Source organism: Takifugu flavidus, chromosome 1, assembly GCF_003711565.1.
Source record: "Takifugu flavidus isolate HTHZ2018 chromosome 1, ASM371156v2, whole genome shotgun sequence".
Lineage (NCBI taxonomy): Eukaryota > Metazoa > Chordata > Actinopteri > Tetraodontiformes > Tetraodontidae > Takifugu > Takifugu flavidus.
In genome coordinates this window covers 2,067,628-2,092,113 of record NC_079520.1, presented here as the reverse complement: position 1 = coordinate 2,092,113, position 24,486 = coordinate 2,067,628, and the positions used below count along the sequence as shown (strand labels likewise).

Below are 24,486 nucleotides of genomic sequence, written 5' to 3'. Positions count from 1 at the left end.
ATAAAGTTAAATTAAAATCAACAATCTTACAGTCATTTACACAATCAACAACCACGGAAGTGTGTTAATGTCGTAAGACACCAACCGAGGGAGGTAAAACAATAAACAACAAATCAAATCTTAGAAATTGACACAATTCAGCTTAAAAGCACCAACTGTTGATGTCGAAACCTCGACATGTTAACCTTCATTTAGCTCGACGGCGTGCGGCTGTGAGGCGCCACAGGCGATTCCCACGCATCATTATTGGTGTTATTACTACACAGGCCCCGCCCCTCACAGCCAGGCCTGCTGATTGGCTGCCAGAGCTTTGAGGACGCCATCAGGGAGGGTGAAGGCGGAGCCACGCAGCTGAGACGTGAAATCTTCTGTAAAATATCGTAAACAATGGCCCGGCAACGCCGTTCACACACACACACACACACACACACACACACACACACACCACACACACACACACACAACACACACACACACACACACACACACACACACACTAACATAGACAGGTAGGGGTGTGTCCAACAGCCGTACGTCGTTAGGTTGATCACTAATAAGCACAAACATTAGTGTGACACCCATATATACATCCATGCATCCCATAATATTACACCGTGAAAGAGCGTGGTTTGTCCATCGGTCTCTCGTCTCCCTTTTCCGCTCTGGTTGTGCAAGAACTTTGATTCGGCCGCGTGTCCTGCGAGCCGGCGGCGTCACACCGACACGAAGACGTCCAGGTAGAGGCGGTCGTAGGACTCCCTGAAGAAGAGGATGAGGACCAGGCTGAAGAGGCAGGAGCCGGTCAGACACCAGTTCAACCAGGTCAGCTCTGGAAAAGGAGGGACAGGATTATCCACGCTGGTCCGAAACACCGCGGAGACGCCATATCATCTCGCGGTGGCGTGCGTCACAGGTGGGCGGCCTAATCTGGAGGAATTCCCGACGTTCCCTCTAAACGAGCAAACAGCCGTTCCCTCACAATGAGCCAGAGTAATCTAATGATATCGGCAGCGTTTCCAATTATCATTGACCTCCACTTGAACCCGAACGCGGCGCCGAATGACAACGTCTATTTTCTCTGCTGTTCAAGCTCCATTAGGCCCAGGAGAGGAGCCCCGTCTCTGGGGGGCAGAAGAGCTCGTCGGCGGGCAGAACATCAAGCTCGTCCTCACGTCGGGCCTTTGGGATTCAAGAAAATGCAGTTGGACTCAAATCAACCCCGATCAATAAAGGCTGGACAGAACCAGGCGGCCCAGTGAAACCGGCCACATCAGCATTAGGGATGGCTCCTGTGGACAGATAAGGGAGGTCTGGACTCGGGCTCCTCCTGGCTGGTACATGGTGACGTTGTACATCGCTCTTCTGGTCCTGGACCAGGTTCAGTCCAGCTCCAGGCTGCCAATGTTTGAGGGAAGAGCACAGCTCTGTTTATGTAGCTGGCTCTCAGAGCTCAGGAGCGGGGGGGTAAAGGGAGGGGGCTCCGCTCAGAGCTGACTGGACCAGTGCTGGATATTAAAATGAGCAGGAAGTTGGTTGCTACTCAGGCCTGGGGGAGAACGGCAGAGCCAAAAGAGAGGGGGAAACTTTCAAGAGGAGCGACGGATTCTAATATTGGGGGGGGGGGGGGTGACTTTGAAAAGGCAACACTCGGGCACAATTTATTAGCTTTTGAAGGCTGCGTACGATTTAGCCAATCCATCATCAAAATACAGACGGTATTAAGACAATGAGGCAACAGCACCTGAATGTTTCTGAGGGAATTTACATAATAATCTAATTAATCACAGCAGAGGTTATCTCTCCAGGAGAAGAGCTGATTTACGAGCCCCCCCCCCCCTCCGCTTTAGCTTCAGCGTGTCTGTAACACACCGACGTCATTAATAATGGATGCTTAATGTACGATCAGAACAGCTCAGGAAAAAGGTTCTGGATCCGAGAGGAAGCCATAAATGATATTTAAGAAAAAGCTTGACGAGTTTCTCACGTATGTGGACACCAGGACCCAGATTGTGTGTTTGTTTTAGGCATTCGAACAGTTTTCACCCACACAAACAGGTATTTACACACGCAGGTGGACCTTTTGGTGGCGAGCGTGCTCCTCTGACCTCGGCAGGAACGTGGTCGGCGTCTGAAACTCAGCCGGTAATCTGGCTCTCAAACGCCTGCAGCAGCCAGAACCTGAACGCACCATCATCCTCCTGGAGGACCTCAGGTGGAGAGAAGCAGGAGCCGCTCTCAGCTCCTCCTGATCTGCTCTGCGGCTGTCGCACGGTGTCAGGATCCATCCCAGAACATCAGAACCTCACACACACACACACGGCCTGCAACTGTGTGTGTGTGTGTGTGTGTGTGTTTATCCAGCAGGCGGTATCACTGCTGCCTAATCTCCTGCATGATTTATGACCCTTCTGACACGCAGCAGTTGCAGTTTAGGGGAGGAAATCTGGAGCGTGTTGATGTTTGCTGCTCACATCAGAGAGGAGCTGCTGGTGGGGAACGTGATCATTTAACAACCCAGTAGGGACTGGGACTGGACCAGTAGGGGCCGGGACTGGACCAGTAGGGGCCGGGACTGGACCAGGAGGGGCCGGGACTGGACCAGTAGGGGCCGGTAGGGGCCGGGACTGGACCAGTAGGGACTGAGACTGAAGGAGTAGGGGCTGGGACTGGACCAGTAGGGACTGAGACTGAAGGAGTAGGAGGGGGGGGACTGGACCAGTAGGGACTGAGACTGAAGGAGTAGGGGCTGGGACTGGACCAGTAGGGGCTGGGACTGGACCAGTAGGGACTGGGACTGAACCAGTAGGGACTGGGACTGGACCAGTAGGGACTGAGACTGAAGGAGTAGGGGCTGGGACTGGACCAGTAGGGACTGGGACTGGACCAGTAGGGGCTGGGACTGGACCAGTAGGGGCTGGGACTGAACCAGTAGGGACTGGGACTGGACCAGTAGGGACTGGGACTGGACCAGTAGGGACTGAGACTGAAGGAGTAGGGGCTGGGACTGGACAGTAGGGACTGAGACTGAAGGAGTAGGGGCTGGGACTGGACCAGTAGGGACTGGGACTGACCAGTAGGGGCTGGGACTGGACCAGGAGGGGCTGGGACTGGACCAGTAGGGGCTGGAACTGGACCAGTAGGGACTGGGACTGGACCAGTAGGGACTGGGACTGGACCAGTAGGGGCTGGGACTGAACCAGGAGGGGCCGGGACTGAACCAGCAGGTCCTGGGACTGAACCAGTAGGGACTGGGACTGAACCAGTAGGGACCTCAGGGACGCCTCTTCACAACAGCTGTGGGGGAACCTGGTCCTCCTATCGATACCAAGGCCGTCGCTCTCCTCCAATCATGTGCAGCTGATTTTTAGTGTGTAAATGTAATAAATAGTGGATGATTTGAGCTTGAACACACAGGCGCAGCGTCTGCTCTGGTGTGTGTGTGTGTTGCATATGAATGCCAACATGTGTCGCGTGTGTGTTCTGGCTGTTTAAGGCAAATGTGAATCTCCTCCACCGGCGGTGGCGTGACGAGCCAGAAGGCAGCACCAAAATACAGCTGTCGGGCAGCGGCAGCCCTCGGCAGCCTGGGGGAGGATGCTGCTCCTGAATATTTATGAGGGTGAGGAAACATATCTCTCCGTTTCCCAAACAAGCCGAGTGTGCGGCAGTCAGGAGCCATCATTCCAACTGATCAGCGGCGACGTCATCAGACTCGCAGGGACGCGCGCACACACACACACACACACACACACACAGACATAGAGATGGCTGGTGGGGTTCTGGGTGTGAAACCATGCTAGATGAAAAGTGTGGCGTTATCTTCCCTAAATCTATTAAATCAAAGCTGCAGAACAGCCAACTCCGAGAAGGCAAATTATAGGAATGAGGTTTTCTCTCCTTGTGCTGAACGTGTCGACGGCATTGTAACTTAATTTCTCCACTGTTCGCCGTTTATCTGCAGCCACCGCCGGGTTTGAAATGGATTTTTGCTAACAATGGGGCCAGAGGCTCCTGGGGGGTGTAGCAAACCTGCAGGGATGAGCACAGCCTCTGAATGGAGGACACACTTCTGGGATTGGGAGACTCTTTTTCATGGACAATAATAAGACACACAAAAGAAACCTTAACGAGCCAATACCCTGAACACACCACAATAGAGGGCGCAAGAATGGGTGCAGAACCAATAAATGAAAGGACGGATTTGGACGGCCTGGATCTCCGCGCCCACCATCGATATGCAGCACCGGATGCTTGGTATTAGCACTTTGACTGGAACTCAGATCCACCGGTGATTAAAAATCACCGTAACAATGTTGTGCAGAGGATGTAGACTGTTAATTACTTTGACATTAATCAAGCGACCTGATCCTCTCGACGTCCTCGTCTTACCTGTGCTGTAAAAGGTGAGGAAGAAGAGGAGCAGGCCGGTGACCAGGTTCCCCAGGAACGTGATCACGCCGCAGGTGATGCCTTCAGGGACCGGGTACACCGTCTCGATGACCAGCTCGAAGAATATGGGCACGCTGCTGTTGATGAAAATGCCCACCAGGATGCAGGAGGTGTACAAGATGGCTGCGGAAACGAGGAGGAACGGCGGTGAGCGGCAGCTTCGTCCGATTCAAAATCAGAACCGCTCGAATGACATTTTCAAAAGGCACAATAGTGGATAATTACAGTACGATTCACATCTTTGTAGCCGGCAATTTGCTCCTAACAGCCCGAACTTAAGATGAATCCGTCTCTGAAAACAACAGCTCGATTCTGAAGCCCAAAGTGTCCCTCTTAAGTGCTTCGCCCGTTCTTCCTTCAAATCCACCGCAGATTTCTTTTGGTTTCTTCAGATGCAGATATTTCAGTCAGCACCAAGAAATTCAAAATGTCACAAAACAAAAGACCCCCCCCCCGGAAACGATTAAATTGATCGTACGGGTGTCGACTGCAACAGGTTATGGATGGAACAAAGACATGAAATTCTTTCATTTCCAATCGCGGTGCGTCGCGCCACTCAATCTCGTCCCCACAGTGAACAATCCAGACGACAGTTCTTGGTGCTCGTGGACAAAGGAGCAGATAATCGGGGACAAACTTGTCAAGTGGAGAACAGAATTAAGCGAGTCCGGAGTCCCCGGGAAGAGTTCTGCCGTCTGGCCTCCAGAGCTTTGGCAGGGACGCGAAGTAAAACGCGCGCGTGTGTATTAAAGGAGATGTGGGGAGAGATTAAGCCGTCACCTTTGGAGCGTCCCGACACCCTCCGTCTCCCTTATCGCAGCAGATCGGTCCAAATGAGCTCCCCATTAGTCTGAACGTCCCTTTAATGGCGGCGCCTCTGAGGCCGCTCGCACGCCTGCCTGTGCGTGACAGGCAGCCGTGCGAGCGGCCTTATCCTCGGCTCATTTTTTATTTTAGCCCTAATGAAGACCGGATATCCAGCACTTAAGGGGGCTTGAGCCAGTGCCCATCTCCCCTGAGACCCAGGTCCAGATAGCAGCAGGAAACCCAGTACAAGGGCCCAGGAATTCCAATACGTAGCTCTGAACATATAGGTGCCGGACTGCTCGCCTGTTTTTGCTCGATTCCCAAACCCTTGGTCCCCAAACGAAGCGACCCCGTGTGACGGCCAGCTGGAGGCGGAGGGCTGCTGCACGACAGCAGGTTCTGGCCCTGGACGGCGTGGAAGCGCCAGAGTCCTGAGGACGATGATGGATGATGGACGCGCTGGCCTGGGCCGACTCGCTGCAATGCTTATTGGTTTGGCTGCGGAACAGGCTGCTGAGGCCAGTTCAATGCCCCTAATGGGTTTCAGCACCGGCGCTACGGATGCCGAGCACGTGCCAAAGTCAAGATTTGGAGAGTCAAGTGTTGGGATTCAGACGGTCGTGTTATCCCCCCCCCCCCCCCCCAATAACACGGATCTCAACAACACCGTGGTGGATGTGGATCACAGATGAACACAAAACCTCGATGAACATAAACAAACCCTGTTTATGTCCAAATCCTTGGAAAAAAAACTCTGAACTGAGAGCGAAGCGAAGCCTCTCTGCTCATATTCTCTCGTCAATATCACCTTGACAGCGATGCTGCCCTTCACCCACCTGCAGTGGAGGGGAGGTGGGTGACTCGGCTCAGGCACGTGAGCGTGAACCAGGTGGCGGACAGAGAGGCACCGGCCAGCATCAGCACCAGGATCAGCTTCAGCATCCCCTGGATTGAATCTGCAAACCTGCGGAGGGACGAGAGGGGGAGGGGTATCAGGAAAGGCAACGCGGCGAGCCAGAGCTTGATAGATCTGAGAGCCACTCAGCCAAACATCAAACAGCTGTCTCGGTACCAACGCACAACCTTCCCGAGCAGATGAAGAGCGAAGCACTTTCTGCCGCGTCTGCGGTGCATGCGACTGCTGTCATGTTGGCGTTCCTCGGCAGACGTGCGCCGTTTCAGGAGCCCCCCCCGTGTTCCGAGAGCATCAGTTACGCTTGTCATTGCACACGTTACACATGAGGCTTGTGTGACATCATCGTACGGAACGACGACTCTTTTCCATCTCTCCGGAGCAGCCTGTTTTATTTAGTGTTGCTCTTTCCAGCCCTGATAGTTCATTATCCCCTCCCCTCTCCGGTGGGAACGTACACCACGGACGCCTGTGTGAGCCTGTAGCACAGACAATTCACTTGTGTGTTGCTGCTAACAGAAAGTATACTCGGGAAAGAAAGGGGATAAACTTGGTAAACAACTTAATTTAGGGATATAATAAAGTGTAGCAGAGGGCTGATTAGTTGAGCTAGGCGGTGAAGTATTTTTGAACAGAAAGAGAATGGACAGGGAAGAAAACAAGCTCGGTTTTGGCTCCGTCTTAAATGCATCGCTGCGTTCTGGCAGCGCTAGTCCCCTCGAGGACACGTCTCCTCTATCCTTGTGTAAACCTACACGAGGGAAACTTGCATTGCACTGATATTTTTCCGGATTCAAAGGCTTCCTTTTCCCTCCCTGATGCCTGAGACCTGCACCCAGCCATGCCCTCATCATCTCTCTGCTAAGAGGATCACAGTGGAATCCAGTGTATCAATTCCAATCTCAACCTCTGGCCAGAAACACCATAAGGAGCTTATTTTCTGCACAAAATCTGATGGGACCCGAGTCCACTTGATTGAAGAGTTTGACCACCGAATAGCAAGAAAAGTCAAGGGAAGCAGCAAGGAGAAGCCCATCGCTGTGACCAGGAAGATGCGGCCGAACCAGCAGTGATTGAGCGGCTAGATACCGAACAGCAGCCGATGCTGGAAAAGCAGCTCGTCAGCTCGTCCCCGCGGCCCCAACGGGACGGGATCAACTTGCGGTAACGACGGCGTCTTTGAAGTCGAAAATATCCGATCCCATTTTGGTTTCTCCGAGTGCCAGAGGGCGATGATGAAACATGACCAGAGCAACGTTAGCGTCACTCTGGCCTGTCTCCCTTAAACGGAAGGCGCGTGGTATAAACCACGCAGAGGCGGATGGTATAACACCCTGATTCAGAAGCACAAACGGCTCCTGTTCGCAGGCAAAACAAATTAGACGGTGGATGATGCTCATTTGTGTTGCCTCCATCTCATTTATAACCCAGAGCATCGACGCAGACCTTTGTCACACAGGAGAATATCCGAGTTCAGCTTCTCACCCCGTCCTTCCTGAGGCTTTTAAAGGGAATGAGACAATTGGTAGCCATTCTATTCACCATCCTCAGGCTGGGGAAAACACATTCCGCATGTTCCTGTCATCCAATCAGGTTCTATCTGGGCCACACAATTAGAGAGCTGCCAGATTGGTTGTCAAACGTTGCCATGATGAGCATCACACCTTGCAGCACACACCACTAATTAAACCTGCTGCCTTACGCTTCCTGCCATCCCACCATCAAACCGTAGGAAACAAAAATGAAGTATTGGATTAAGAAATGTAATGTAAACTATACTGACAGCTGGGATTGTTTTTCTTAAGTGAAGGCCAAGTGAATAGAAACCTACACAGACGTTTAGAGGATGACATTAGGCATCATTTCATGTTTTATTCAGATATTAAATTAAGTGCAAATTGAACTGAACGCTATATGAGACCAATTTGTGAGAAGAAAGGATGGAAGGAGCTGATCTATCTACAGGATTTGACTCATAGTCTGTGTGATCAACAGCAATATTTTAGTGCTGCTGTTTACATACACTTTAATCTCCACTGCAAACAGCTCCATTGATTAGCTGCAGGAGTTATGGTCTCATTTCCCTGATTACAACTTTAAGAAAACCCTGGGCCTGTCTGGAAGTGCTGATTGGGCCTTGGACTAGGAGAAAAGTGCATCTATGAGTGCCGGAGTGACTCCTGGGCTTCTACACCTGCACTTTGTCTTAATGGTGAAGCTCTCTATCCATCACTGTGAGAAAAGTGACTGTTGCATTAGAATCTGCATCCTTCACTTGATCAGAGTCACCTTCCTCCCATCCTGTATTAAAAGAGACTAGATAAGATTGTATGGGTGGGGGGGGGGTGGGGTTAAGAGGGGACGTGCTTTCACCTCATATTAACTCTCAGAGCCAGGAAAGCTGCCTGTCGGAGCGCATCCGACACAACTATCACCTGTGCGAAGGAAATCTAAAACGCTTGCTTGCTTGGCATTTATCTTCCTTGTAGCACCACTACAGAACCACCAGATTTAAAACTGAAGCCTTATCGAGCCTGAAACGAGGTACAGCACAAGTGTCGTCTGTTAATTACTGGCGGGTGTTACAATATCACCGTAAAGGACTTTACCTGGCCATCGCTACTCCAAACACACATCCACCAATCGTCGACCAGAATCCAATCCATCCTGCATCTACCTGCATGGAAACAAGGGAAAGACGAGAGTTCAGTCTATCTGTGACCAGAGGAGGAGGGTGTGTGTGTGTGTGTGTGTGTGTGTGTGTGTGTGTGTGCAGCTCAGACAAATAAAGGCGTGTTCCGCAGTGTTAACGAATGGGTTTGATTTGCATTCATGTCCTAAAGACGATAAAAGTCATATTCAGATTCTACATCCGAGCGCGTGGAAGATGAGACGTGATAGGACAGGACTCTACAGCAGGATCTGATGCTTTCAGCTTAATCACTGTGCAGAGCTGTCAGGAGAGGAGTGGACTACCAGGAGGATGTCACCTCACCCCCTCTGGCTCCTTAAGCCAGCGCTTCGCTTTATGATAAAGAACATTAATAAAAGTCACTTTTTTGATTATCTTTGCGATTGTGCGAGCCAGAATGACTTTCTTCAGGATCTGATTGGCTGATTAATCTCTCTTTGTCATGGTTAACTGCTTTTTTAATGAAACCACCGGCCTTCTGGTACATGTGACTAATGTAAAGCGCAGCTTTCCTGCAACATGCTCATTTCCTTAAAGATAATCTCAATAATGAATCCTTGGTTCTGTCCATGCAGTGGGCACCACCATCTCACATCTGCAGCTCAGCTCCAGAGTTGATGGACACTGAGATGTTGCCACATAGTTCTGATTTTCTTTCAGCCCGAATGACAAGAAAAATTGTCAAACAAACAAAACGGGTGAATGAATGCAACCGAAATGAATCAGAAAATAACCCAAAGCAGATTTAAGCATCCGAGTGAACATCCAAACAAAGAAGAAGGTTACTGAAATGAATCCGTGTAGGATTGTAAAAACAGCGGACAGCTGGAAGACAGAACTCATCGATCCGACCCAGCTCGGAGCTCCGTGAGCAGGAAACGAGCCGGGCTGCACAAATGGGACAGACAGCGGAGAGAATGACGCATCGTGTTCGGATGAGATGCATCGTTTATTCCCTGAGCAGCATCTTTCTGCTCCGCTTCAGCATCTGACAGACTCTACAAAGCCTCCAGCTTAAGCTACACTTTGGGTCCGTGGGTATGAAGCCAGCTGAAACCAGGGAAAAGGTAAAGTATTTGTTTTTATTCTCACTTCTGCTTGACAGTAAAACCCCCACGCCTGGAGAGACAGGAGATAATTCAGAGGTTGTTCTGCAGCGTACTCCTCCGCACTGCCGTGTTTAGATGCGCCACATTTCTTTAATTCATTTCTCAATCTCAAACTTTTGCTGCTGGCGGCGGAGGGGGCGGGGGGGGCGGGGGGGGGGGGGGGGGGCCCTGTAACACAACTTAGGTTGTTGGAAAACAGTTTTGTTCTTCAGACACTTGAACAAATCTTCCCCTTAACTAACATGGATGAAAGAAGGCTGGGAAAACGGAGAGAATCTTTGAAAAGAAGTGAAATCTAAGAACAATTTGAGAGACGCTCCGCTCCCTCTCGTGAGTCACGGCGGCGTTAAAGGGGGCGTTTCATCCTCCGCTCCTCTCTGTGATCTCGTCTCAAGCTGCTGCGATAACCTTGAAGAGATTCTCCCTTTGACTTTCAACGCGCCGCTGCCGAGGCCGACGAAAGGCAGCCTGCACCGACGCCACGGCGCCCCGTAACCCCGGCGATGGTTCACACACGTGTAAACGGTGAACCGCAGCCCTTCAGGACGGACAGAAGCTCTGAGAGGGTCCGAGGAGTGGGAAACAAAATAGAGATTAGGTTTAAATGACTGGTTCTTATCTACAATTTAGGATTGCAAGTGCACTTATGAGCCTGTGAGAGAAATCTTCGCAGAGACGAGGCCGTCTGGAGGCGACCCGGCGCTAAAACAAGCTCCTCGTGTCGGCACAAGAGGCTCCGGGTTAATTATCTCGCGCCATCGTTGGAATTTCCAATCAGATTTGAAAAGCAGCCCTCAACCGGTTAATAACAAGCCTCACTCTCAGGAGGCATTCTGACACTTTTCAAAGTCGGCCTGAAGAGATTTTAGCAGCTGCTCTTTGTGTTGTTTCAAGCTTTAATTCGCCGCAGCAGAAATAGAAACATTCGTGGTCAGAATCCTGCCGGGAAGGTGATGCGATGAGGAGGAACGGGCGGCTGCGTGCACGTGCACGCGTGCGTTTCGCCTACCTGACTGACGTTTGCCGGGGTGAGGATCATATCCAGGACGCCCGACCAGCCGGAGATCACTCCTGTGGGGACGGCGTAGGCCAGCGCTATCATCAGGAACCGCAGGTTGCTGGTGGGACGTGAAACGCAAGAATCAATTAGGACCTTCAGCTCGAGCTGGCGTGTTCGCGTGGCGTCTTAAAGAAAAGGCTGAAAAGACCGTGAGACGTTCACAGTCCCGCTTATCTGGACAGGTGTCCTCGTTGTCCTCTGTGTAAAAACCTTTCAAATCACTGAATCCACCTCTGAAATTCACGGCACCTGAATCAGATCCATATCTCAGAGGGCAGAACTCTCTGAATACATCCCGTTCCTGCCACGCTTCTCTTTTCAGCGGCTGAATTCAATCCCGAGGAAATTCTCTACAGAGTTCTTACGGTTTTCAGGGTCACATTCCAACGCAAGCGTTGGTTGGAGTCAAAATAGTGCAGGGTGGAATTTCTGCTTCCTCCTGTTTGCTGCTGTTTGGAGGGCTGCCATCAGCTCCTTCCCTTGCAGCGTGTCGCCCACAGCTCTGGCTCATCTCTCTGCTGCTGTCAGAGCAGAACAGCTCTCCCCGTGCACAGCCCGAGATAAGCAGCACCCAGGACGCAGTGGCCATAGTTAAAGCAATAAAGCTGAGAGGTCAGATCAGTCGCCGGGCGAAAGAAGCCCGTAGCTGAGGACAATCGTTTAAATAAACACTCCTGGAGCCCCCGATTGAAACTAGTTCCAACATAATTCCACCATTTCACACTGACAGGAAGCTTTCAAGGCAAAATAATGTGTGGAGAGAGAGAAAACTATTGAAGAGTCACTGGCTGTGCAGGCAGAAGGTGGGTGACCACTGAGCCCTCTGCCAACGGTAGCAAACACTGATAATGTGCTATCTCATTGATCTAGTGCATTACAATGCCTTCCCTGTATGACGAACAGGTTTAAACACACACACAGCTCACCTCTTCAGGGTGGCACCCCTTAAATCACATGCAACCCAATTACCATCCCTTCAGCCACCCACGCTAATCACCTTGGCCCAAGGAGGAGGCGTGCTGATTCGAATCAGAGGCTCCTCAACCCCACCAACATGATTAGAATTCGAATAGCTGCGGCAAATGAGGTCGAAGCCAGGGAGAAGGTGCAGGAGACGTGCAGGGTGCCGCGTTGGAACCATCTCCTTTCACCTTTAACAGCAGAATGTGAGTTTTCTCCACCTTCCTTTTGGGAATACGGGCAGCACCCGGGCGGGATCACGCAGAGACATCTGGAGAACAATTTGGGCCCCCCTGCATCGCTGCTTCAGAGAGTCGGCGCAGAGGCAAGATCACACACAAACACACACTCGAGTCTTTGTGATTGCAGAACTTCAGAGGGAACCTGTTCTAAGTCACATATCCCGTAAACGCAGCCTTTCCCTTTCCTGACACTCCTGGACTTCAGACAATGAATCATTTTTATTCAAAGGCTCCTTTGACTCGCAGGAAAAAACAACACATTTACCACCTTGTGGGTGTCTGTCTGCTTTGTTGTCTCGTGTTAACTCATGAAGCACAAAACCAGTGGAATAAAGAAATAAACCAACACTCGTGGTGCAGCTCCGTGTTTTAAAACCACCGGTCCTTGAGTCTCATAAAACAGCTTAAACTCTCCTCTGAGTTCAAGTGTTTTGAAGACTGGGATGTGCAGACAGACAGGCGGTGGCTGCCTGTCTCCCTGCTCCAGCCAGGCTTCCTAAGCACTAAACCCTGCAGCCTCATGAGGGGACGCTGGTGAAAGCCTCCTTTCATTAATCCCGGCACAATAGCAACAAATCAATACTCCGGCACCTTTTCCCCCACCTGGGAGTTTATTCTATCCAAGCCCACGTGAGCACGCTAATGTTAGCTGCTAAGCTAGGAAGAGGACATTCCTTCTTCCGTTTCCTGTCCTGTTGGGGAAATATTTTTCAAAGAAGTCTCAGAGGTGGCCATGTCATCAGCTAAGTGCCGTTTGTCCTTGGCAGAGCCAGCTGGGGATCAATGCGTCGCAACGTCAGTGTTCGGACCCAAAGTGAGCAGCAGATCCTGGACTGTGATGCTGTAGTCGTTTCACATTTGCTCAGTGTTCAGAATATAAATCCACCGTCAGAACGAAAGCACGCCAAGACGCAGCTGCTGCGTATTTACCGTGTTAGATCAACCCCGCTAACAGCTGTGGTCAGGACGGGAGCCAAAAACCATTAGCTACATATTCTACCTGTTATTCTGCTTTATCAGGCATAAAGAACCCTGATGTTCCCACCCAGTTGTTGCTGTTTTTAAGATTTAAAGTCTGCTCTTGGATTCTGGGATCAGCATTGACACATTTCCAGTGCTGGACTATTATAATACCAGAGAAACGGCCGCTCATTGTATTATTACACAGCCTCGCCGGTGTGTTCAAGGTTCAGGGAGAAATTATAGATTTAAATGGCTTCATTTAAATGACCGAAGTAATTATTTCATTACTGCAGTGGCCCTCTATAGTCTCCTTATTACTTAAAGGCTTTGTGCTCATTGGGGGCCTTATTTAAGCATCTAAAATGCAGTTTATTCAGGGCACGGCCATCTCAGGTCTGCTAGGTAAATAGTACGAGATCCGCTAGGTGTGCCCTCCCCGGGGGGGTTCTGTTTTTATAATTGGACAAAAGCTTCATGTTTAATTCCGTAAACAGTCTTTCACAACATAGAAAAGCCTAATAAAACACACATCTATGATGTGGATGTGCCCACATACTATCGGCCCATTAGCATTTAGCTTTTGTCTTCAACATCAGCCACATTAACGCTGTTTTGCCTCGTGCTTTGGTAGAATACAGCAGTCGTCAGTGGCTACAAAGCTACATTAGTGTTACTTTTAAGTACTCTTTGATAAACCTGCAACTTCACCGAACTCTTTATTGAATTAATTGCTGCGGCGCTAATCACCGGCTCTGGTGTTACTATGTAGGCAGGACACATTCAGGAGATTTATGAAGGCCGTTTTATCCAAGCACACTCCCCGATTCCTTCAGAAAGGGTTCAGATGCAGGTAATGAGCAAAGAAAAGAACGGATGACGCCCCGACTCCCCATAAAACAACAAAACAAACCAATTAACAATGAAAGCTAAAAAGCCTGAGAGCCATTTATTACTGTCGCCGTTTTTGTTCATTAAAGCCCTCTTTGATACCCTTCAAGTCGCAGTTCTTTGTCCACAAAAATAAACTACTGAGAACTGGAGATGCACCCCTGCTGCTCTGCATCGGCTCCCCGGGGGACGTTGTGATGTTGTTGGACAGAGATACAACATGCTGCACAAGCGGGTCACTGGAAGGGAGCCTATCACACGGACCAGAGGCCCTCTCGGCTCTGCATGTGCCCAGAGTGGCGCGTTAGCTTAATATCAGTGCGATATCTTTCGCCCATATCAGAGAGCCCTCACAGCCAGGAAGTGAAGCTCTTTGGTGGTGACGACGCAGCTGTAGTGAAGAAATTCCTCCCTGCAGGGGACCAGCGTTAGCCAGGATGGCTAGGCCATCTTCCCGGCTGCTTTTTCCAGCTTTTCTCCTGCATTCCTTTAATTCCAGGCCAGTGCCACAGGCCCGGTTTCTCCTCCCCGCTCCCTCTTCAACATCTCCCCTCAGTGAGATGGACCGGAGCATTGATGGATGGTCCTGAAGTGTAAATCAATCATCATCTTCTGCTAAAGGGGATGAATCTTTAATGAACTCAGTCCACCGGTGAGATTCTGGATCATCACAATATTCCGATTCTCTCTGTAACGCGTGTTAGTGGTGTTTGGAGAATATATCGACTGACCCTGATCGGACAGATGCAGGTGCCGTGATCAGCTGGTAATTAATCCAGAGGGAATGCCGGGGTTGTGTTTGATATCAAACCCAAGAAGACAGTGAGTGGCAGAGCTCTTCATTCAGATTCCACAGACTTCTCCACTTCAAAGCTTTCACTTTTACTCTCTTGCTACCAGAATTCCGCAACGCCTCAGCTAATAAGAGACAATCAAGCCAGATTTTATCGGTGGATGAGGGCGGGAGCGCCGAAGACGCTCGAGAGAATTTCCAGTAGCTACTGCCGTTCTGCATTATTTTGTTGGCAGACTGGAGATCATTTTGTCATGCAGACCTCAGCTTCTAATCACTCTTTGATGCTCTATCTTCACCTGGATCTCAACATGCTGAAAACAATAAAGGAGCTTCTGTTCAAAACAGAGAACGAGCCCAGAAAACGGCTCCATTGTGTTGATTGAACCAAGGCAAACGCATCCCAAGTGTAAAGGAACCTTTTCCCAAACGGAGGAGCATTCCAGGCAGAAGCCGGGACGGCAGCCGGCGTCGTGTCCTAAGACGACCGTCTTCACAAACGGTTACCGCACAACAGGCCGGTAACATGGGTGTGTGTGTGCTGAACAAGAGCCAACCTGTGTTTACCTGAGAAGTCTGCAGATGCTGCTCCTGTAGCTGAGTCTCTGGCTGGCAGCCGCCACGCTGGGAGGCACCGGTGGGCGCGATGGGAAGTACAGCAGGATCGCTGCGAAAAGCACCGCAATGGCAGCCAACTCTGCCGAGAGAGAGAAGACGGGCGTGCACACGTTACTGTCTGAGATAAGCCACTTGGACCAATTTTATCGTCTTTAAAAAGTCAGTGTGACGGGTGGACCCACTCCTGGAGTGAGTTTAATGACCTAAAAACGGGAATCACAAGAAAACACAGTGGGTCAGTCGTTCCTGTCTTCTTTTTTTAATCATTTCCAGGTTCTACCTCTTTGTCCCTGGAAATTAATGATGAAATGAATGTGACCTTAAACAAAAGTAGCAGGCTCGATCATTCAGGATTTCTGAGCAGGTTTTTAATTTTCTGAGCCAGTTAAGCATGACAGTCTCACCAATCTACAGAATGTTCCACTGGCAGCTGCGAAGACTAGAATTGGGGAAATTCCTCGAATCCTATCGCCTGATTGTGTTTGTGTCCCTCAACAGCGCTGACATGATGTAGAAATGATGTGCCATCGATCCTGCGCAGCCCCCTGCGTGTGGATGGTACCTGCATACATAACCAGCTGGATCTTGTCCCGGATGGCGCCGTTGGAAACTGCCGCCGCCAGTTTGGTGTCATTGGGGGCTGGCACTAACAGGGGTCCGACTAAAAAAGACCCAGAACCACCCAAATAGGAAAAGAGCGAGGCCACGGCTGTTGCAGTGGCTCTCTGGTCGGGGCTGAACCACGTGGTGGACAGGAAGGGGCCGGCGCTCATTATGGTGGGACCGGCTAAACCGTTGAGGAGCTGACCTCCGTGGATCAACCTGTGGCAGAGAAAAGGAGGGAAATCAGCCTCAGTTCCTGGAATAAACAGGAGAAAAGTAGAGCTGTTCAGGAGCGATGCACAAAACCGCCCCAGTTTTGGAAACGGGGACAATCAATGGGATCCAACTATTCTGAGCCTTAATTGTCAGATTCCTGACTGATGGTAGGAGGAAGCTCAGGCCTCCTCACACAGAATGACCCCTCGGCCGTCCATTTAATGAAGCAGACGGCTTTTACTAAAGCAACAATGACAATCAAAAAGCCAGATCCTTAAATTGGACTGGAAAAGGTCGCGTGGCTCCATCCCTTTAGAAGCAATCATCTCAGAGCAGTAAATAAGATGATGAACTGTCTATTTAAAGACGTCAGGGGGCCAGACATGCTGAATGCACTTTTCTGAGCTCAGCAGACCTCCGTCCAGAAGATTGGATCCGTACTGTGTGTGTGCGTCTATAACGACCCCTCGAAGCTCCTAAATATGATGAAAATGGAAGGTCTCTTCTATCGGGACCCTTTTCAAATTGAAATCTAGTTTTCGGGGAGCAAATGTGGCTCCAGCAGTAATGATGCTTTTCAAATGAAGTATTGTTAGACATAAGAGGGAAATATTTACATGCAGTGTATCACGCATTTAAAAAAAATAAATTAACATTAATTAAGTTCTCAATCAAGATGATAAAGAATATGAAACAATTAATGCATTTAATGAGTAATATTAACTCACAGGAAAGAGAACCCCTGGAAGTTCATTTTGGACGAGATTAAATTAAATACAGTGAGGCAGAACTTTAAATAATTCATTAATAGGAAATGGAAATGAAACAACGGGTCCAAAGCTAACGGCAACGTTCTGGGTCAGTACTTTAGGCGCCGTGTTGCTGGGCTTATATGAAAGGCAACGCTGGCACACACCGCTTTATTTAGCTCATCGACATTCTGCTGCTGCTGCTCTGCCCTAAAACTCTTCCTCTAACTGCTGTCTGACACCGCTGGAGTTCACAGATAAACGCGCCACGGCCAAACACAAAGTGCAGCGGTCAGTGCGAGAATGATGAGGGAATAACGCCTTTGCCAGATAGCGTCGCGCCACATCACAGGCCTGCCAAGACCTCAAAGATCCTCTGCGGCTTTCGCACCTTCTCTCCAGGTTTCTTTACTCTTCTCGTCCATTTCTGCTCATTCTGGAGTCTTACAGGAGACGAAGAGGTCGATTTGACCGTGACAGGGAAACGTCCTTCACATCCCTCTCCATCGTTCCCATTCAACGTTGGTTATTTCAGCACATGAAGGATGAACCTGGTGCCGGTCCACTGCTGCGTCTATCACTCCGCTCTTTTCTGGGTGGTCTTGACATTATATTCTTCAGCGCGTAACTTAAACCCAGCGTCTCCAGAAGGCTTCAGCATCTCAGCATGTTCGGTTCATTATACTGGGCGTGTTCTTCGTGTCCCTGTGTTGTTTGCCCGGTTTGAAATTTCCATACGGAGCAGCCGACCCATGCTCACAGAGTAGCCGTGACGACGAAGATTCCCTTTGATATGGCAATAAACTGCGGTGTGGATGGATGGTGGCTACAGACAGTTGCCAGAGAAGGAAACAAAGCTTTCTTTTTTTCTTTAACAGGATGGCTGAAAGTGAATTGGTACAGATGAGCTCTCAGACATGAGCAAATGAACTCATTCGCAGCTGCTGCACACAAGATAATAGTACTGATAAGAGAGTTAGAAGAGGACGATCCAGCCCACGTAACATCAAAAATGCCTTTAACTTCTGGAAGCTAGTAAATGCGAAAACCAAAAACAATGAGGTATTTGACGTCTGTGATGGATTTTATTTATTTATTTTTGAAATGCCTGCGTGCGATGAAACAGTGTGCGGAACAAACAGATCTGCAGGAGGTTTTTCGGGGAACCGCCACTTGTTTTTTTATGCTGGAGGAAGTTCAGGCACCGTGTTTGATCACACTTGAAAATGCTTTTGAGCTCTGCACGTCTAGAAGACCGGAACCAGGGACTCCAAAGGTTTTGTTGGGCCCTTTATTTTTAGGTCGATTCTTACAAACCAATACTTGTGCTATGAACAAAATACACCTCTTATGAAAGAGGAAAGGCTAAAGCAAACAGTGACATCTAACGGCCAACAGCAGAACTGCAGGCGGCTCAACATGAAATAACCCATGATGGCATTTATTTAAATGTGGCATCTGTGACTCTTCACATTTAATAAGAATGAGAGGATGAACTCTGTCAGAACTAACCTTTACTGTGTTATCATCAGCAACCTTATTTCCTACAATCAACTCCATATTTGAAAAGCTGAAGGTCATAGAAGTGAAAGGTTGTCCTCATCACACGTGTATAGAAGAAAAGAAGTTACACAACCTGATAAAATCACCTTAAACTTCTTACGAGAAGAGCACAAAAAAAAGGTACTATGGTTCATACTGCAGAAGCTTTCAGAGGAAGAGCACCTACATATTTTTCAGAGGTTTGGACAAAAAGAACATCAATTTATAAGATAATAATAATAATTATAGTTGTGCTGTTGTTATAGGCCGACACAGAAGGCAGCATTTACCATTCGTTTCTCTGAATCCTGGGTTCTGGTCGTATTTGTTGGCATGTTTTAGCAGGAATTCAAATGAAATCTATGGTGAAAGCTTCAACAAGCCCAGTCAAATCTGAGGGACCCGACAGGCTTCAACCAAAGCCTCTGTGACACCACCCAAGAGGCCAGGCTTGGGGGGCAGAGAGCAACGGTGACGTTCAAACTACAACACATTATAGGGCCAAAACCAACTGGGGGGAACTAAATCCTGCCTGGGTGAAAGCAGCAGAGTTCACTCACGACTGATTTAAGCAGGACGTCAGCTTATAAATGTGAATAGAGGAGAAAACCATGTTTCTTTTAAAGGTTATTAATGGTCAAACAGGAGTCAAAGGAGACAGTAAGCAGAGCGGAGGGACCGGCTCCATCTCAGCTGGACGTCTGCGTCTCTTCCCCGCACATTTGCGGACAGTTTTCCTTCGTTTTCTTCTTTGAATTCTTCTTCAGATTTCCGAAGAACCTGAAGAACCCACGTTTCTTCTTTTTCCTCACAAGCTCACAATAATCCGGAGCGTTTCTCTGTCCCTTCTGTGATCTGCTGGGTCAGATCATCACGTCTCAGGACTGAACTCTGGACCGTCTCAGCCAGATGCTGATCTCCATCCCAGCTGGAGTTGAGGGTGTTCACGTCTCCCAGCATTTCGTCTTCTTCCTCTGGCTTCAGCACTTCTTCACTAAACTGCTGCAACTCTGAAATCTTCTTTTCCAAGAGCAGATTCAGGTGGCCGGCCTCCAGCGGGTCCCTTCTTGCCTTTGCATGGTCCTCTGCAGAGTCCTCAGCTGTTGTCCTGTAGACCTCACCTTTGATGAGGGACGGCGTCTCTCCTCTGTCCAGCTGTTGGACGGTTCCCTCACAGTGTCCCTCACAGGCCTCTGAAACAGGCTGTGAGCCATCAGGAACACTGCTGGTTCTTTTACATCTGCTCATCATGACAATCTTCAGACATCCGTCCTCAGATTTAGACGTTTGGACACGTGGAGGAGCACGTTCACGTCTTTTCTTCTCTCCAGGACCACATGCAGTCCTGCCCCACACACTGTTGTGCCAAACCCAGATCGAGGACCTTTGGAGCCACTCTTCCTCCCACTCAGGAACAGGACCGTCCAGGTGACAGTGGGACGCTTCCATGTCCCTTGTCCTTCTGTCTCTAGTTGGGCCACTCTGAGCCTTATTCCTCCTGGAATCCTGGTTGCTTCCAACTCCCCTGTGTTCTCTTTAGATGTCTCTCACTAAGAGTTTTACTTTTCATAGGACAGGTCTGAAACTCACCCTGGTATTAGAGTAATGTAACGTAATTAAGTCCTTTCCTGTTTGTCTTTTATCCTTCTTTGTTATCAAAGAAGCAGTGTGAGGACAAGGACAGGCCCCACGTGGAGCCACACAGTCACCGTTTCTGGAGAATTGTCTAGTTACCGTCGCAGGTCTACAGGCTGAAGAATGATTTGAGTTGCTCGAGTCCTTTCGGGGTGGATTCTCAATCATCCAGGTCATCGTTATCCAAGGTAGTTTTCTCTGTCAACTGGACTCTCTGTGAAGACGTTTCGCCTTCTATCCAGAAGGCTTCTTCAGTTCTGAAGTTGCTGGGGACCGAGCTTCCATGCTAATGATCTGAGTGGTGTCCTGAGGGTCGTTCACCTAGTTTCTGTTGAGGCGTCTCCCCTTTGTCTGCTGGCTCACATGGTGGTGAGTCTCCAGGTCTCCTGGAATGGTGTGAACGTTTGCTTTGTTGTTGGGAGGAGTGGAGGACTGCATTGGGTGACAGGAAGTGCCTCAGGCTACCCCCTCTGTTTAAGGATGGTTTTTCCAGTTTGACATGGATGGCTTCCTTGACCCCCCTCTCAAACCAGCGGTCTTCTCTGGCCAGTACCCGTACTTGGCTGTCCTCGAAGGAGTGCCCGCTCTCCTTTAGGTGGAGGTGGACTGCTGAGTCCTGGCCCGAAGAGGTGGCACGTCGGTGTTGTGCCATTCTTCCGTGGAGAGGCTGTTTAGTTTCAGTTCCTCGCATTCCTCCTGGCACTGTACAGCATAAACAACATTGCTGTGTTTGGGTCCTGGTGTCTTGTCCTCCGGGTGGACCAGCCTCTGTCTGAGCGTGTTGCTGGGTTTAAACTGCACCGGTATGTCATGTTTCTGGAGGATCCTCCTAACTGAAGAAGCCTTCTGGATAGAAGGCGAAACATCATCAAAGAGAAGAAACAGTCCAGTTGCCAGAGAAAACTCCCCTGGATAACCCGAGTCCTTTCATGAGCAACCCACGGGTAGTTAACAGGATAAAGATGGTCATCCAACCACCCATGTGTCAGCACTATTAAACCTTCGATACAGTTTCTATGTCAGATTATGATAAACATCGCCACAAAGGTCTTTTATTCGTCAGAAATCTACCCATTTGAAACTAATTGTGCAAATATTTGACACCCTTGCTTAGAAACGTCAGGGGGCTGAAGACAGAAGCCAAATGGCTCAGTGCAGTTGTCAGATTCATGAGGGGATTTACTGATCTCGTCACCAAACTCGCCACAGATTAAAGCAAACTCATTAACAGGGAATGAGCCCCACGTTGGGAAGCAGTTATTTAGTCAAACAGCTCTGGCACTCTGACAGAAAAGCTTTGACAATAAAATCAATCGAGACGATGGAGAAAGTCTAATGCTGCCCTGCAACCCTTCGACACCACTACACGATGCCCTACCATCGTTTGATGTTGTCGTCAGCAACTGGGATGCTCTTAATTGCAGCTCCCAGCAGCATGAGGAAGGCAGAGAGGAGCAGCGACGCCCGTAAACCTGCAAAAAGAAGAACTTGAAGTGAGAAACAGGGGTCATTTCCAATCACAATCAAAACCTTCAATATATGAACACAATGTTCAAATGTCTCCCGAAATATAACGATAACATCTCTATGGCTAATTTCTCTGATCCAAATATAACCACATTTTGTACAGATTAGCTGTATTTTACAGCCTTTGAGCAAATGGAAAAGAAAAATGAAATTTTGATCATATATATATAGATTTTGGCAGCTGAAAGTCATGCAAATGAAAAGAAGAAAGTGAGAATCTCTGTAATTACCACAGCCGGAACAAAGGTCAGTTAGATTTTATACATTTGGCTTCTGTCCCTGCCCAAAGGTCAACTTATGTAACAAAGAGGTGGAAAATGGGACACATAGGGAGGAACACATGATTTACTTCATAACCCTTCAGCAACTGGGGCACCTGAACTATAAAACTGCAAAATAAATCAGCGATAATGAAGTTCAACAGCGCCACAAAGCTAATCCTGAAGTTCAGCGCAGCAGTGGAGATACCGAGGTCGCTCTGCTAACATCTCGCGCATGACAGCAATACTGAGAACAGAACGCCCTTTTGCCCACTCAGAGAAGAACTGCTGTCAGTTTCATCCACATGATGCCTGTTTATGGAAAGTCTCGCTGCTTCCCCATTCTTCTCCTTCTGCGTCTGCTCCGCGTTTATTCAGGCAGTGGTGAGATCTGTCAGCTAAAACCTGAAAAAGGCCCCTCTACATTTTGGACCGCCAGATCAGGGATAACTCAAGAAAACCCCCGTTTACTGACCCACAGACAGCAAATGAAGCTCAACAACTTTGCATTTAAGGGACAGATTGGCTCCTCCGGCACTTCTGCAAAATCAGCATATTCTATAATACACGTTCTGAAGGCTAATGGATCAAGGAGGCCTGGTTCTGGACTGGTGGCTGGGGTTTTTTGTAGTATAGCTGCCATGTTGTTGATCATTAACAGTGTCTATGTTTGGGGACTGGGACCTCTCAGAGGGAGAGCAGAGTGTGTGTGTGTGTGTGTGTCTCTGTTCTTTGTGCACAAATAACAGCCAATTAATGCTGTCGTGAAAAATACTAACGAAAAGCCGGCCAGCATCATAACGATGATGAATCAGAGTCACGAGGCAAGCTGAGCATGCGCTCTGACTTTGTGGTTTCTTTTACTTATCAGCAGCCTTGACATTGTGGTGTAACTGCCTCTGTCACCAGACAGGGCATCAATTATGTGTCAGCGTGTCAGGTGATGCACCCAAACCGGTGCGGCAGGCGGGTCTGAGTGCCTCGGGTCGGCTCACGAGCTCTCCTGCAGGTTCAAGCACGACACAGGGTCGCCGCCTTTTTGAGCACCTTCTACAGAGGAGATCATTCCCAGCCCTGTAAAATCCACCGGCTCAGATTTTAACAATGACAAAACACCCAAAACAGAAGTCAGTGAGTAAAAAGGTGAGAGCGGTGCCGAATTACTGCCGAGCCCTGTTGGGTCTCTCTTAATGAGGGCTTATAATAAGAGCCTAACGTAAGAGATCTGATAGATATTATCTGCAGCGGCTACGTGTCACTGAGGACCAACAGCACAATTGGCCCCATCTTAATTAAAATGAAGTACAACATTTATATTTGTCCACCAATGTTAAAAGTTTAAACAAGTCAAGGCCACATCTGCTGGAAGCAAACCTATACAGTACAAATGCGCGTGTATTTTTCAGTCTTTTGGAAACAAAGACGAATTCTATTTGGCTTTAGTTAATTGCAATGTGGGAAACAAAGCATCTAGGTGGGAAAAAACATGTTAATGATCCTTTTTTTCTGTTTGGCGCTGATAAAAACGTGTGAACTACTCAATCTGGGTCACTAACTGGGCCATCTGTCCTGATAAGGGGAAAAGATATCAGGGATACATCATCACCACGTCTTTCCTTCCTTTTCGTTGTCAGGTGCCTAAAATACCGACTGACAACAGACAAAATGCTCAGACACCATTAATCTCATTGTCAGTAGAAAAAGATCCACAATTGCAAAACATCCCGGTTATTTTCCAAAGACAGCGTTATCCAGAACCCTGCCAATGACTGGCAGCCGGTCCAATTCCTCTGGAAATACAGTGAGGAGCCGAGTCCAAACGGAACACGTGTACCAAACGAGCAGCTCACCTCGTTTATCCAGTAACCACATAAACAGCAGCCAGGGGATGAAGCCCAACGGGCCCCACAGAACCAGGACCGCGATGTCAGACTTGGTAAAGCCATAAGCGTGAACGGCCGAGTTCTGGATGGGACCCCAGAAGTTCCACACCATCCCCTGCATGAATCCGAGCAGGGAAAACAGGGTCAGAACCAGCCATCTTCTTGTGTACACTCTGCCGTTGACTGGCCGGCTGTTCGTTTCCACCCGCGAAGGCGAAATAAGAGGCTCCCTTTCGGCTTCGGTGCTTGATCCGGCACCCATCGCGGATGCTTCGGTTGGTTCCGTCTAAGGTGCGATTTGTGGCGCACTGTATCGGAAAATCGACTCTTCTTCGACTTTGAATGATCGCAAAACAAAACAGAGAGAAAGCGCCAGTTCCGGTTTCCTCGCGTCGTCAACAGGAAGTGGCGTCACACTGGAAACTGCTCTCGCTGGACGGACATGTTGGCTCTGTCTCGGCCTTGGCATGCGCGAGCACGTGTCGACGTGCGCAGAGCCAAAATGGAGTAGTTTCCTTCGGGGTGTTTCTTACGCAAAAGGAAAGCCTCGCTGTCATGTGAGGTTTGTTTACTTCCG

At 49.1% G+C, this 24,486-nt stretch overlaps 1 protein-coding gene across 1 annotated transcript; it reads right to left on the bottom strand.

Annotated features, from left to right (window-relative positions):
• Positions 1-451: 451 nt before the first annotated feature.
• slc49a4 (solute carrier family 49 member 4) lies at positions 452-24,298 on the bottom strand. The gene is made up of 9 exons (XM_057042530.1): positions 23,877-24,298; positions 21,618-21,711; positions 16,057-16,316; positions 15,444-15,573; positions 10,980-11,088; positions 8,779-8,846; positions 6,093-6,220; positions 4,390-4,572; positions 452-829 (listed from the first exon to the last, which is right to left on the bottom strand). The coding sequence occupies exons 1-9, from the start codon at positions 24,169-24,171 to the stop codon at positions 714-716; spliced, it is 1,383 nt and encodes a 460-aa protein (XP_056898510.1). The 5' UTR covers positions 24,172-24,298; the 3' UTR covers positions 452-713.
• Positions 24,299-24,486: the final 188 nt, after the last annotated feature.

Coding starts and splice junctions, on each gene's coding strand:
- slc49a4 (XM_057042530.1), bottom strand. CDS start 24,171: ATGGGTGCCGGATCAAGCACCGAAGCCGAAAGGGAGCCTCTTATTTCG. Junction 6,221..8,778: donor TTTGGAGTAGCGATGGCCAG/GTAAAGTCCTTT, acceptor GTCCCTCCGCAG/GTTTGCAGATTCAATCCAGG. Junction 830..4,389: donor CCTCACCTTTTACAGCACAG/GTAAGACGAGGA, acceptor CTCCTTTTCCAG/AGCTGACCTGGTTGAACTGG.